This window comes from Planococcus citri, chromosome 4, assembly GCF_950023065.1.
Source record: "Planococcus citri chromosome 4, ihPlaCitr1.1, whole genome shotgun sequence".
Lineage (NCBI taxonomy): Eukaryota > Metazoa > Arthropoda > Insecta > Hemiptera > Pseudococcidae > Planococcus > Planococcus citri.
The window spans coordinates 8,583,391-8,599,972 of NC_088680.1; the positions used below are offsets into that span (position 1 = coordinate 8,583,391).

General features: G+C 36.0%; 1 protein-coding gene and 1 long non-coding RNA gene across 8 annotated transcripts in view; one reads left to right on the plus strand and one right to left on the minus strand.

Moving 5' to 3' along the window:
• The window catches only part of LOC135844113 (thiamine transporter 1-like), a 108,033-nt gene that overhangs the window by 65,902 nt on the left and 25,549 nt on the right, over positions 1-16,582 (plus strand). For all 7 annotated transcript variants that reach the window (XM_065362226.1, XM_065362229.1, XM_065362228.1 and 4 more), the window contains one exon: positions 13,063-13,195. In XM_065362226.1, coding sequence (XP_065218298.1) covers positions 13,073-13,195 — 123 coding nt within the window. In that variant the 5' untranslated portion in view covers positions 13,063-13,072. The remainder of the gene's footprint in view (positions 1-13,062; positions 13,196-16,582) is intronic.
• Positions 1-16,582, minus strand: part of LOC135844115 (uncharacterized) — a 203,422-nt gene that overhangs the window by 52,269 nt on the left and 134,571 nt on the right. The window lies entirely within an intron of this gene.

Below are 16,582 nucleotides of genomic sequence, written 5' to 3' on the forward strand. Positions count from 1 at the left end.
AGTGAGACAGAGGCACATGGCGAAGGATGATGATGGCGCTTACGAGATGTGAATTCCTCTCTGTTTCTCAGTTACAAAAAAATCATACTCGCAATTACACACAAAAATACGTCAAAAATTAGGTATACAATACTTCTTTCTCTTTCTCTTTCACACACACACAAACACACTCTCTCGTCAAATAATACACCGATACGATAAGCTCTCGGAACTCGACTTGGCGCCACATATTCATATTTCATACCGATACACACACGCTAATTAGCATTCAACTGGAAAAAATTCTCTATCGATAGTCCACACCCTTGAAATATAATTAAAATGTTTCCACTTTGCACACACCGCGCATCGCGTCGCCTTCTCTAGCAGCTTCTTTCATCTCTCTATACTTACGGTCTGAACCACCGTCAATTTTTTTTTCTTCTTTTTCTCTAAATTTTACGATTTGATAACGCGAACGTGACCCCGCCAACAATATTTGCGCTAATACGTTGTTGTATGTACGAGTACTATATAACTTTCGGACGCTAAAAAATTTAATTGTTTTCTATTTATAGGTGTTCGCGTTCACGTTCACGTTGGGGTCGTTATCGATATAAAAATTTTTATTTACTATTCCCCTCTCCCTTCGTCCTCTTCTCACTGCTTCATACCCGGAACACATAATCGATCGCGATTTTCTTCATGAGACGTTTCAAGACACGACTACGCTTTCTTCTTTAGCCGAATTTTCTGAAAATTTTCTTCAATGATACGTGCCTATTTTGTCTTCAGTTTGTAGATAATCCCTACTCCTCCCTCCCCCTCCATTCCCCTTCAAAAGCTTGCGATTTGAAAATTTTGATTTCTTTCGTAGTACGAAGCTTTTTTTAGAAAAAAAAAGAAAGTACATAGAAAGACGTTGGAAAAGTGTATTTTCACAATTTTCATCTTGCCCCATTAGGGGGAGAGGGGCAGATCCTCGAAAATGTGATTTTCAGGGATTAATTGCCAAAAGTTTTCACTCGTGACCTTTTTTTTTTTGAAAAAAAAAAATAGGAACGAAATTCACAAAAAATAACACTATTCTCGATTTTGAAAACTTTCGAGCCCCTCCCCCCTCCTTCCTAGATAAAATAATGAGTTGAAAACTATTCAAACACCAAAAAAAAACACAAATTTTAAATGATTTCAAAAAAAAAGTTACATCTTCTCTCAGTAATTTTTTCATTATTTTTATGCAGACATCACAAGTGGTCCTTTTTATAAGGATCTTGTCCTTTTTTCCAATCTTGGTCCTTTAAAGGTCTCCCCCCCCCCGTTCCCTCCAAAAGTCCTTTTTAGATCCTTATTTTTATGATTTTTTTTCTAGCCTTAAAAAATTTCCACTGCATTTGATGAAATTCCGTGGAAATTCAAGTTTCAAAAATCTGGGAGAGACTCCAGGAATTTTTAAAAAGTCGCTACTGGAGGCTCCAAAATGACTTGAACCCACCTGAAGTCGTCTTTAAAGGGTGTTAAAATTGGAGGGCAGAGTAAATTTCGGCTTTCCATCTCCATTTGATAAAATTTTATTAAAATTTCAAGTTTCAGAAATCTACTGGAAGCTCCAGTAATTTTCAAAAAGTCGCTGGAGGCTCCAGAACGATTTGAAATTCACCTGCAGTCAACTTCGTAGCGCATTGAAATTAGTTTGCAGAATGAAATTTGGCTTTCCAACTCCATTTGATGAAATTTTGTGGGAATCTCGTTTCAAAAATCACCTGGAGGCTCCAGAACTACTCTTAACGGTTTGAAACAGTTTCCAATCGATTTGGCAGGTCGAAAATAGGGTGAATCCCAAATTTCTTTCAGCTTTCTAGGTCAACTTGGTAAAATTTTGATTTTTCCCCCTCATTTTTGGTTTAAATTTGATTTTCAAAAATTCACTAAAAATCGAAAAAGGCACTTTAGCACTTGAAATTTCAAGAGGTGATTTTTTTTCTTCAAATTTTATACTTATACCATGGCAAATGAAATAATTGCGTTGATATTGGGCCAAAACACCTAGAAATCGATAATATTTAGGTACTTGTTTAGTCCTTTTTTTTTTTTTTTTTTGGTGAAAAATGGTCCTTATTATATCTTTTTTTTCAAAATCCAATTGTGATACCTGTTTATGGAAATTTCGACTCAATGCAATACTTATTCTGCTCCGGTTCATTTTTTATTTCTATATTCTCTTTTTTCAATTTTTTTTTCTTTTACTTTTAAGAAGAGCCTAAAACATACGACTTGATTGAATAATGGCAGAAGAGAACGAAATGCAGACTTTAGTAACTAAAAAATTGTACTTTTCAACTTTTGATTCTGAAAAATTTCGAGCCCCTCTCTTTTTATAGGAAATCAAGAGCCAAAAATTCAAACAGAAAAAAAATTTTAAAAAACTTCACAAAAAGTTACACATTTTTCCGGTCATTTTTTCATTACTTTATATAGTCGGGGAGCCCACTTTAGGATAAATTGCACCCCCCCCCCTCCCGCCGGCGTCGATCCTCTGGGCAACTTTTTCTTAAAGGGGGAGTCCTAAGGAACATTTCTAACCCTTGTACTCAAAAAAAAAGTCGCCCTCGACTACATGGTGGTTTCAAATGGTTCTAAATGATTTTGAAGCTTCCAGCTACTTTTTGGAAATTTCAATTTTAGGAAATTTAAAGTTTCAAAAATCTCCTGGAGGCTCCAGTAATTTTCAAAAAATCGCTGGATGCTCCAAAACAACTTGAAATCCCCCTGCAGTGGACTTCGTAGTGTATTAAAATTAGTTTGCAGAGTAAATTTTGGCTATCCAACTCCATTTTGATGAAATTTTGTGGGAATTTCGAGTTTCAAAAATCTGCTGGAGGCTCCAGAACTGCTCAAAACGGTTTGAAACAGTTTCCAATCGATTTGGCATGTCCAAAATAGAGTGTATTCCAAATTTCAGCTTTGTTGGTCAATTTGGTAAAATTTTGATTTTTCCCCCTCATTTTTGGCCTAAATTTGATATTCAAAAATTCACCAAAAATCGAAAAACGCACTTTAGCACTTGAAATTTTGACAGGTGATAAATTTTTGCTTGATCTTTCGATCTACTTTTGTACAGTTTGAACATTTTTATGCAAGTCCTATGTTGAAACGTAAAATCTGCGATTTCGGCTGACCTTTCAATCAAAATGGCCGCCATTTTGTACGTGGGGCCAAATTTTGTTTTGAGTACAAGGGCTAGAAATGTTCCTTAGGACAGACGTTGGAAAAATCGGCGAAAAGTTCAGTTATATAGTTGAGAAAATGAAAAATTCGAATGAAAAATCGAACGTTTTAATGATTGGAACCTTCAATTTTTTTGTCAAATAATTTCACAAAAAAATTTGACTGAAAAATATTGGAAATCCACTGGAAAATTTTGAGTTACACCCTCCCCCTCCTCCTCCCACACTCATGACTCACTCTCGACTCTGCAAGGTGTTCATTATTTTTGATGAGTCATTGTACCTGGCTTTTCCAGGTTTTCTAAACCAATTTTCCAGACCATTTTTTTCCAATTTTCTTAAAACTTTCGAGATATGTTTCACTGGGTGCATTTTTCAAAATTCCAGGCATTCGACGTGAAAATTACGAAATTTCTTGACTTTTCCCAGTTTTCCAGATTTTCAGAGAATGGACACCCTGCTTTATACTCATGCTTTTGATCAAACAAGCAAATTCCAAAGATGGACAATAGATTGCTTTTTCTAAAAAATTTCTAAAGGGACTGAGAGTCAAAATGGATCGCATTATTGAAACGCTCGATGAAATATTCAAAATTGAAAAATTGAATTTTGTAAATTTAGGCCTCAGAACGCCTTTTAGGTGAGGAGTGGTAAAAGGATGGGAAAGCAGAAAGGTAAAAATATGATTGAGAAAATGAAAGACCTCGTTGAAAAAATCCTGAAAAGGGTATTAAGTGAACATGAATTTTATTGGTTATCGAGACAGGTATGCCCAAAGACATCCAAAAGTGGTTTTTTCTTGTCTCTAATTTATGGATATTTCAAAAGTGTGAAATCTTTTCATCGATTCGTTCAAATTTCAAAATTCTCTCAACATTTACCATCCATCATTTTCTCAAAAAGGAGCCCGAAGATCGAAACACAGCTAAACTCTAATCAAGGATCATCCCCGGAAACACACAATGACGACTTTTAATTTCACCCGAAAATATTAGTTCTCACCCTCAAAGGCCAAATACTCAAAAAACGAGGAAAATTTGCCTAAAAAAATTTCTCGTCTCGTTTGAGAGACTACAGAGACGCAAGAGTACCTATTTCGACATCGTAGGCATTTTTTTTCTCGCTCTGCTTCGTTTCTCTGGCGCGCTTTACGACCAGACGCACTCGTAACTCGCATATAGTAGGTCAGCTATATGCGTCGTACTCTGCCGAATCGATTCGTCCAATTTGTGAATGTCTGCGAGAGCTCGAGGCGCGCAACGTAACGGGGCACGTCGCGTCGTGACGCGCAATTTACGTATACGTAATACGTATAATATAGACGCGACTACCTCACTCACGACGACTGACTGTTTTTCCAGCCCTCCTGTTCCTTTTCCTCCTTCTCCTTCTCCTCTTTGTACCAACTTTTTCCAGCTTACTTATACCTCGTCAACGAAAAAATCCTCCACGCTTACTGCAGCGAATCTCTTATAGGTACGAGTATGTTAGTAAATACTCTGGATGTGTATTGTTTCTGCAGCATGGCGAGCACGTGGGCAACGTTCGCTAGATATAATATATTACCGGTATGAACCGCTGCAGCGGATGCCATAAATTGTATTTAACAAAAATAATATTATTGTACGTTTTTTGAAATCGTTATTATTGATGCTGCTCTGCTCCTCGACAACACTCACACATACACAATACACAGTACACAGTACACCAGACTCGACTCGGTATTCTCCCATAATAATAATTTTCGTAATTTGATGCGTTTATACATTATGTACATAACTCTATAGAATCTACTCTATGTACGTTGACCTGTCCTTAAACGGAAGTCGTTTGTTGACTTTTTTTTTTTCTTCTTTACTCCATAAACTAACCACATACTGTAGAGTGTAGATTTGGATATTCGGTGGTATGGTTATCATAAACTAGTCGTTCGTGTCATTTTTATTATTATCATAATGGTACCGAACATCCTCAGTTACCTAAGGGAATATCCTCTCGCGTAGTAAAATTCTTATCTAGAGTACAAGCTGCGAATTCCATTCATCTTTCAACGCTTTATGTACTCCACATGTATATAGTATTTAAACTATATGAGTCATCTGGTAGGCTACACATAAATATCTATCTTCTTCGGTATACGTATTATTATCGTCAGCAAACTGACAGCATGTCTTTCGAAGCGTTTAAAATTATTACAGCCTACTGTCTGTCAGTTTCCCAGGCCACCAAATTTGCTGTGAAACGCAGTACTAGAGATGGCCAGGAAGTTTCAATTTCATTCGCAGTCGCTGATAGCTGACAGGCTTACTTCGATGTTCCAATCTAACAATTCAGTCTCTCGAAATACCCTTCAAAAGCGTCTGCTTGCATTTTAGCGAAAAATCAACGCCGGATTCGAAATCAGCACCTTTGAAAACCATGAAATCGATATACATGACGATATTTTATCATATTTCGAGTTTCAACCCTTATCCCCCACCCCTCATAAGTTCCCAATAATCAAAAATTCCAACCATGTACAAAAAAGTTTCAAATCGACATAATTCAATGTCGAGGATATGCTTCAGTGTTGTAGAGAGTTTTCATCATTCGCTACTGAATTTAATAAAGTGGCATAGGAGGGGTGAGGGGTGATGGGAAGAATAAGGGTGGATTTGAAAAAAATGATAAAAATCCATCATGCATATCGATTTCAAGGTTTCAGGGTACGCAGAGTCCGAAAATCGCATCCATTTGGTGATTAGAAGACGTCACGATATTTTATCACAGTTTTTGAAGTTTCAATTTCCTTTACCCCGCCCCCGCCCCCTCCACAGCTTCAAAAATTCAAACTGCACACAAATTTTCAAATTGGTGATATTTAGGGATGGAGATATGCTTCATTTTTGTAAAGCAGTTACTATTCGCAGAATAATTTTAACAAGTTGGGAGGAAGGTGGGGAGGGAGGGTGGGATAGAGGGGGTGAAATGAGTGATAGATTCAGAAAAAATGATACAAAACCTTCATTTCGAGGCTGGATTCTATATTGGAATCCATGAAACCCGTGAAATCAATATACATGACAACATGACGATATTTCATCGTATTTACAGTTTCAACCCCTATCCCTCCACCCCTCATAAGTTCCCAACAATCAAAAATTTCAACTGTGTACAAAGAAGTTTCAAACTGACATAATTCAGTGTTGAGGATATGTTTCAGTGTTGTATTGAGCTTTCATCATTCGCTACTGAATTTAATCAAGTGGCATAGAAGGGTGGAGGGGGTGATTGACAGAATAAGGGTGGATTTGAACAAATGATAAAAATCCATCATGCATATCGAATTCGAGGTTTCAAGGTACGCCGAGTCCGAAAATCGTATCCATTTGATGATTAGAAGACGTCACGATATTTTATAACAGTTTCTAAAGTTTCAACTTCCTTTACCCCACCCCCTCCACTTCTTCAAAAATTCAAATTGAACACAAATTTTCAAATTGATATGATTATAATTATTTAGTGTTGAGGATGTGCTTCATTTGTGGAGCAGTTACTATTCGCAGGGTAATTTTAACAAGTTGGAAGGAAGGTAGGGAAGGAGGGTGGGAAAGAGGGGATAAAATAATGATATGTAGATTCAGAAAAATGATACAAAACCTTCATTCCGAGGCTGGATTCGATATTAGCATCGATGAAAACCGTGAAATCGATATTCATAACGATATTTTATCACATTTGAAGTTTCCAACCCCCTTTCTCCACTCTATCAATATTCAATGCACTCAAAAATCGAAATTGTTAAAAAAATCTTTCATGGTATTGGTGAAATTCAAGATTGGGAAATGATTCAAAAGTTCATTCGTGCTGCAGTTAGCATTCGCTATTTTTTTGCAATCATGTTTTGACAGGAGGGGGTGGTCCATATAAGGGATGGCTTTTAAAAAATGATAAAAATCCATCATGCATATCGATTTCAAGGTTTTTGGGTACGCTGAGTTCAAAAATGGCCTCCATTCCGATGATTAGAAGTAATAAAGCGCTTTAATATTAGAAGAGCTCCATGTCATCATAGTTGGTTTGGAAAACTTTTTCATTTTTTCACTAACGTAATTTGGGAACATTTTGAGAGAAAATTATTGAATTGCATCAAACGTTGAAAAATACCTTTACCGAAACTTCCAGCACTTGCATCTAAATCAAAAACAGACGCTGGATTCGTGATCAGCGTCCATGAAAACCATGAAGTTGATACGTATGACGATATTTTATCACATTTGAAGTTTCAACCCCTCCTTCCCACCCCCTCACCCTACCCAAAAATTGAAATTGAAAATTTTTCAAATTAGCGATATTCTGTGATAAGGATACCGCCGTTTCATTTGTGGAGCAAACTATTCCCAATTCGATTCAATTTTTAGGTGGAGGGTGGAGGGTGGAGGGAGTGGTGGGATAAGGGGAGAGGAGGGTGAGTTCCGAGTTCAAAAAATGATAAAAATCTTTCATGCATATCGATTTCAAGGTTTTGGAGGGCGCCGAGTTCGAAAATCGTGTCCATTTGATGTTTAGAAGAGCTCCATTTCAGATAAAATGAATTTAGGAAAACATTTTCATTTTCTCTGCAAAATGCTCGGCGAAATGTAGAATCTGAACACCCCTGGAGGGTGAAAAGGCTCACTTTTTTTGGTCAAAATGAACAAAATAATTTCTCGAGTGAAATAGCTGGCAATTTGTATGTTGATTATTGGACAATTACAAATATTTAGGAGGCACTGAGCTGGACTTCGAATATTGATCAATTTTTTTGAACCGACTACTCTGACCTTCTCATCCTATCAATGTCATAGGACCTTTCAGTCTCTTCCTATCACACCCCCCCCCCTCCATCCATCCACCAAATTAAAAAAACTTCGAAAATTTTTCGCAAATACAGCTTGACAAATCCATTTTTATAATTACTAGTAATTCGAAGTTGTTGGGTTAAAATATTCATACATTTTCAGAATTTTCGACCCTTCAATGATCCTCTCGCCAATTTTTTCTTCAAAATGACGAGCTAGGGAGACCCAGAGAGACAATATGTTTCACTTGCCTTTGACTGACTGAAAAAAACTTTGAAATCCTCCCCTCTCCCTCCTTCTTCTTCCCACATCAACTCATTAATAAACAGTTCACTTTCGAGGCCGAAATTTTCCACAGCTTATTTCCTCGGCTTATAATTGGATATGGTTAGTAAATGAAAATATTCGTTAAAAATCGATATTCGGGCTGCTAAATTATCGTCACATTGGAGACGTGTGTCCTTACGTGACGTCATCGAAATACGCGGCAAATTCGTATTCGTATCAAATTATGTGGGCGATTATTGAAAAGCGTCTTGTTTACATTGGACGCGTGTGAATTGCGTAAAATAGCGTACACGGTGTGTTAACGATTCTAATTCTCGTATATATATACCCATCGCATCGTATACACATAAAACAACATTATAAACATTTACGGTGCGATACTCATTTCTACATAGTAACTCGTGTCTCTTTCTCGTCATTGTTAAGTGGCGTAAAGGTATGGAACGTACACGTCTACGTGGATACGTACGTAAAATGTCTCAGACACGTGTATTTTCAGCAACGTCTCTCGTTAACGTCTCGCACGAGGTTTTTTTTCAAACTTCAAAATTGACAACTCGATATCGAATAGGAAAAAAAACCACAACACAGAAAAGAAAGACCAAACATCGTAGCTAGAAAATTCCCATAATAGCCTTACCGCCATCTAAACGACTCTACTTCGTTAAATTTATCATCCCGAAAGGTACATACTCGTACATGCGATGCGATCGAGATACGAACGAGTACCTCGAGGTGGAAAAAAATTGCACATTTTCCTCCCCCCTCACTTCTGCACCTCACCCATCGCGTCGTCGTTTCAGCCACAACACACAAAAGGCGCAGAAATTCGTTCGTTTACCAAACAATGTAATCGTGTAAATTGCACGTGATTGTTATTAATAGGATTTTTATAGGCGACAAATTCGCGTCTGTCTGTTCAATTAACCCCGAGTGTCACCAGTTGCAAGATTTCGTGTAAGTAAACCGCGAATAACCATCGTTTTAAATTTTCTTTACTCCTTCGTCGTTTTCGAATTAAGTACATACGAGTAAATGACGCTGACGCGCGCGACGCTCTACGTACTGTCGACACGTTCAGCATCACGTTTATTAAGACCATAAGTACTTTTGTACTCGTACATACGCATACACGGTGGTTAAAAATAGCCCTAGAGAATAGAGATGTACATATAAAATAGTAATACACTTCGGATGACCGCAGCTTTCACTGGGTTATTTATACGACGAACGTGAAACACTTGCAAGGTGCAGTGCTGCTGTTCGGTTGAATTTTGCATTTGAAGCGAAATTAACGCCGGAATCGGATTCAGCGATGTCGAGAACCAAGAAAACGATATGCATGAAGAAGGGTTTTGAATAAACGCAAAATTTGAGAAAAATTCGTAAAGTTTAAAAACAAAATTTAAAAAAATCCAAAGTAAAAAAAAATTAATCAGTAATTTGCCATTATGAAAATGCTTGAAAAAACTTGAAAACAAATCAAAAATCTTTGAAAATGCATTTAAAAAACGCCAAAATTTCAGAAACATCATGAAAATTTGAGAAAATATCAAAAAGTTTTCCAAAAAAATAAAACTTGATAAAAATTTAATAAAATTTCTTTAAAATTGATGAAAAAAATTCTAGAAGACATAATTTGGATAAATGTTGACAAATTTACGCATAATGAATACTGCTGTTTCCCTTCAACGAAATTCGACACACTATAAAGGTATTTTTATGAAAAACACCAAAATAAAACTGAAAAAAATCCGCACCTAGAGAAAAACTAACATCATATTTGAATTCAGCGTGCTCTAAAACCTAGAAATCGATATACATGAAGATAGGGTTTGGATAACATTCAACACTTGCACCCCTGATCCACATTTTGGCTGCCCCCCTAAAACATATATCACGGTTGGTCTTAGGTTATCTAACAAGAAATCCATCCAACATGTTTGCATCCTTCAAAAATAGAAATTTCAAACACATTTCAACTGATTTCTACACTCCTAAATTCATACGACTGAAATTCAAGATTTGGGTGGGGTGGAGGGCGGGGTTCTAAGAGGGGGAGGGGGTGAAAATTGATAAAAAAAAAATCATGATGCATATCGATTTTATGGTATTCGACGTTGCTGAATTCGAATCCGAGGTCAGTTTCGAATTTTGGTCACTTCTGCAAGCGGTACACAGAGCATAACACTTTGAACAGCTAAGAATTAGTATTTTATTTTTATGCGAAAATAATCACCTTTTGATACGTATCATTTATTCCTGAGAATTTAGAAAATATTTTTAATCACATGAGGGGCTTCATGGAAAAGGGGCCTTAGCCAATTTTTTTTCCACTAATTTTTACAAGTTCAAATGGACTTGAAAAAATTTTCTACAAGCAAACATTTTCCAACTTGTTTTTCTTTTTACATGAAAGAAAACTTCAATATCAGTGAATATGGTGAAATTGATAAGAAAAAAATTTTTTTAACCCATTCAAAATTGTAAAAGAAAAAAAAACAAAAAAAATGAACACAAGGCCCCATTCCCATGGAACCCCTAACATAAATCATAAGCCAAATTTCTAGAAACATTTTGAAAATGAGAAATCTATCAAAGTCATGTAAAGCTTGTTCAACATTATTGAAAATTTGACAAAATACCTTAAAAATCAATTAAATTCCAAAAAATCATGTTGAGCAGATTTTTTTAGATAGCAAAAGTTCATTTTTATGGAATATTTATGACCGAAAACGGTGAAATTTTTCATTTAAAGTAAAACTAACGCCATATTTGAATTCGGGGTGTCCAAAAACCTAGAAATCGATATACATGAAGCTAGGGTTTGGGTCGCATTGAATAACTCCACCCCTGGGGCACTGGTCCACTTTTTTGCTCCCCCCTCCCTCATCAGTCATATCGAGTTATTATATGAAAATCCTCAGACATAAATCATTCGTCTACTTCAAGAACACCAATATCAAACACATTTCAACCGATCTCTACGCCTGAAAATCCGCACGACTAAAATTCCAGATTTTGGCTGTGGATTGGGGGGGGGGTCAGAAGGGAGGGGGTAACAAATTGATAAAAAATCATGTCGCATATCGATTCCATGGTTTTCAATCTTGCTGAACTCGAATCCGAAGTCGATTTTCAACTTCGATGCTTCCTTCTTGAGATACTCAAACTTTAATACCTGCAATTCCATTTTTACTTGAAAATTTCCATCTCTCTCTATCCCTTCTCATTCATCTAATTCAAAAATATCGATTTCAAACACATTTCAACCGATCTGTACACCTAAAAATCCACACGATTGAAATAATTCAAGATTATAGCGGTGATGAGGGGGCTCCGATGTGGGTGGAGGGGGGGGGGGGTTAAAATTGATAAAAAATCATGTCGCATATCGATTCCATGGTTTTCGATCTCGCTGAACTCGAATCCGACGTCAATTTTCAGCTTCGATGCTTCCTTTGCGCAATACCCAAACTTTTACTCCTGAAATTCCATTTTTACTCAAAAATTTCCATCTTTCTCCATCTCTCGTCAGATCTTCACACTGATTCTCACACCACCATCTATAAAGCTCGAATTTTAATTACGGTTCCATTTCAACCAATTCCTACACCTGAAAATCTATACCACTGAAATTCACGATTTCAGCCAAAATGAGGAGGGGGTCTGAGAAGAGAGGGGGGTAAAAATTGATTAAAAATCATGTCGCATATCGATTCCATGTTTTTTGATCACGCTGAACTCGAATCCGAAGTCAATTTTCAACTTCGACGCTTCCTTCGCACAATACCCAAACTTTCACCTCTAAGATTCCATTTTCGCTCGAAAATTTCCCTCTTTCTCTATCTCTCACAAGCTCTTCGCTGATATTCACACCACCTTTCATGCGTTCGAGTTTTAATTACGGTTCATCGTCGTTGCATTCGTATCTGTCAAGATAGTTTATCCTCATCGTTACAATGTATCAAACGTATTATAGGAAAAAAACCCAACAGCACCGAACCCACGCCAGTGACAGCTTCTCCGCGACTATAATAACAATTACGCCGACGATTGCGTCAATTTAATTGTCGAAAATTAACAACTAAACCGACGACGACGCGTTTTCCACGTCCAAAGTTACGCGTTCCCTTCATCTGGCAGCTTCTTTTTCACGGTTTTTGTCTTCCTCATTCGCTCGTATCCCTTTCCCTCTTCTATAAGCGTTGAATATCTCCCATAAAAACTGTGTAAGTGTATGTAGAGTAACTACAATGTAAGTACGAGTAGTTCGTACTATAATAATAATACTGTACAAATAAAACAAAATCGTTATCGTATGTTGGCGCTCGGTGCCGGTACATTTCGACAATCGACATCGACGCGACTATGTACAGCTCATCGTCAGCGCCGGCCATAATTGCGACGTAAATTTACCCTCCCCCTGTCCTCCGTCCCACCACTAATCATTCACATAGAGGCTTATCTCTCTCTCTATATAAAATGAAGCCTGTGTATACGGTGAAAGGAAGAAAAAAATTCCACCGGTATTTGCTCATCGTGAAAATAAACGCGTTTATAAATTATGACCTAACACCGCACGTATGGTAGTATAAATTTTTTATCCGTATAGGTAGAGGTACCCAACAACCACCAATTCGAATAGTATAGGTACCATAGATACATAATCGCATTTATTAGCTCCGTTATACCTACCTACTCATAATACTTATACTTAGTCAATTTTTCTGTTTTTATTGTTACAGTATATGGAATATGGAGTGGCTCAAGCTATCCATATGGATCGGTACGTACGGTTTCCTCAAGGAGTTCCGGCCCGAGGATCCGTACATCACCCAGTACCTGACCCACGACCCGATGAACTTCAAAGATGAAGAGGTAATATTAATATTCGTACTGCTTAAAGTAAATTTCACAATTTTTTCTGGGGGGGGGGGGAGGGAGGAAAAGGAGGGCTCTCTTCGTCTCCAATTTTTATAGAACCTAGCTTTCGATACTCCTATAGTTTGAAAACACAACAAATTCTATACACACCAAGCTAGTACCTACAGTAATAACGTTCAACTCTTCATGGAAATCGTATGTGTGCTATGATGCCCGAATAATTTATGCGCATCCTGTGAACGATACTTTGTTCTTTGTTAAGATAATAAACCTTAACCTTGAAATGGCAATTACAGTAATTATTACGCGGTATATACCAACGTTTATTATTTTTTTTTTTACCTGTTAATTTTTCTACTTTTTTATTGCGTACGACGTAATTCTTATCGAAGAAAACGTATAAAAATTCAACAAAATGGTAACGAGCTACAACACTGAGTGTAAGTGTATTTCGTTCCTTTTATTTTCCCTCGATTATTCGACGACGATTGAGTTTACTTTGATGTGCTCGTGGAATTAGCTATACATATATTTACGTTTACTTCGAGTTGGGAGTAAATTTTCAATTTCCAAGTAGGTAGCGTCGTAGGTGGACGCGAAAGCTGCTCGGTAACGAGCTCTCTAGCTCATTGGGTTGCTGTATAGTGTAGTGTAGCATCACATCTCAAAGTAGAAACGGTTTCAGGATTGATCCTTAATGAAGGACTTATCGCGAATAAATTTAGCGAAGGTGGAGTTTTTGAGGTGTCTTCGTTCATTATTGAAGATTCGTGCTTATCGATTTAAAATAGAACTTTCGACTCGTGTAATTCAAATTGACTGGAGAAAATGGGTGTACGAAAATAATATCCTAAAAAACTGAGACTGTACTGGTCGTGGGTAAAATTTTCATCACCCTCCCCTCCCTCACCTGGAATCATCAGAAGTCAATTCAAATGGAAACCTGCTCTGTTAAATGGCATTTTTGACCTCTTCTGTTGAATGTATCATCTCGAAAAATGAAAATGATCAAAAAATACAGGGTAATGGAATATCCTAGAAATATTAAAAAAGAGGACAAGAGGAGGGGTGGGGGGATCAAAAATTTCCTAAAATTTTGAAAATTATTTCTATGTACCTACTTGAGAATTATTTTGATTTAAAAATTCAAATGGATATTTTGATCGAATCGGGGTCCTGAGGATCTTGGAACAGACTGGAAAGAAAGAAAATGAAGTGAGGTTAGCGCTCACCAAATTTCAGAAATCAGCAACGAAAATCGGAAAATAATTTTGGTCTCATGGGGAATTATTGTGAAGGGGGGGGGGGGGATTACACACCTCGAAAAATTTTCAAAACAAGGAGATTGTGACAGAAAAAAATGCATATTTCTGCAATTTTGCCATAAAAATATAACTTTTTTCTTGGCAACTTTGGCACTACCACAAAAGCAAAAATATTTTTCAAAATATGTTTCAAAAAGACAAAGAAGAAAAGAGACCAGATATAGGGGGGGGGGGGTGGGAGAGAAAGAAACCATTAATTCATTCCAGTCAAAATTTCAATATTTTTATTTTAAAAAAAAAATTCCAAATTTTGAAAAAAATCAGATAAAAAAATTAGGAGCTTTCTCTTTGCAATTTTGGCAGAAAAGTAAGACTTTTTGGCAATTTTTGGCACAACCATAAAATGACTTTTGGCGAGAAATGTTTCTACAAATTTTCAGTTTGAGGAGAGATAAGGAGGAAAGGGAAAGTGAGGGGATGAAAAATTCTGCAATTCGAACATTTCAATAATGAAATTTTTTCTCTATTGAAAAAAAAAAACTAGAAAAAACAAAAAAAATCAACACAAAAGAGAACAAATAAAAAATTTGGATAGTTTTTTGTTGCAATTTTAGCAAACCGAGACCTTTTTACCATTCTGCTTATTTTTTCAAATTTTTCAATTCGAAGAAGAAAAAAAGAGGGGAGAGCATCAAAACAACAACTTATTCGAGTCAAAAAAATTTCAGATAAGAATTTTTCTACTTTCGAACAAAACTGGAAAAGTTTAAAGAAAAAACAATGTTTGAAAAAAAAATAAGGTAGAATTTCAAAATTTGACCAAAAAATTTGAAAAAAGAAGCATTTTTGGAATTTTGGCCAAAAATATAAGACTTTTTTGATAATTTTGGCACAACAGTATAAGAACTTCACGTGATTATTCAAACGTTTCAATTTGAGCGAGGGGAAGGAAGAGGAGGGAAAAAGAGGGAATCAACATTCATGCAAGTTGGAAATTTTTTAGTCAAAATTTTCTACTCTCAAAGAGAACCAAAAAGAAAAATGCTTAGATAAGAAATTTTGAAGTTGATGATGAAAAATGATAGAAAATGCAACCCTTTTTTGCATCTGGGCGAGAGAAAAAAACGATCATTTTGGATCATTTTGGCACATCAAAAGTAGGACTTTTAGCCTGAAATTCTTTCGAATGTTTCAATTTGAAGAAAAGAGGGGTAGAGTGAATCAAAACGAATTTAAATAAAAAATCTTTCAGGTTACAATTTTTTCATTTTTAAATCAAACCAGAAAAACTGACGAAGTCAAAATTCTGATAGAGCAAAAAAACAAAATAGGTAAATAAAAAATTTCAAACTTTTATTGAAAAAATAAAAAAAGCAGGGCTACTTTTTTCAATTTTAGCAAAACCACAGAAGCATTTGTAGCGGGATTTTTTCTTGAATTAAGTATTTCAATTTAAGGGATGGAAGGGGTGCGGAGGGGGAAAGAGAGAGTCAAAAGTCATCAAGTCAAAAAATTCTCTATTTTCAAAGAGAATTGGAAAAAAAGTAAATCTAAAACGAAAAAAGAATAATTGAAAATTTTGAAAATTTAATTTAAAAAATACATAATGAAGAAAATAGAGCTTTTTAATACGTATTAGCACAACCATAAAAGAGCTTTTAGCATGAAATGTCTGTATATGTTTTAATTTGGCGAAGAGATGAGCAGGAAAGAGGAGGGGATCCGAGAGGTGACGATTTTTCCATTTTCAAAGATAACCAAAAAAAGATCAAAGATCAAAATTATGAAAAAAAACATAATCAGAAAAATTTCAAAGTTTGATAACAAAAAAAAGGAAAAAGCTGGACTTTTGTGCAATTTTACAGAAAGAAAGAGGATTTTTTGCACTTTTTTGAAACCAGTGTGACCAAATTTGGTCACAACAGCAGCAGCACAACTTTTATATATGTATAAGAAGCAGGTAATTTGCAAACGTTTCAATTTGTGAGTAAGAAGAGAGGAGGGGGAAGAGGTCAAAATTCATTCACGGCAAAAAAATTTTCAGGTCAAAATTTTTCTACTCTTGGAAAAAAAATTGAAAAACTGAAAAAATCAAAATTCTAATATAAGAAGAAAA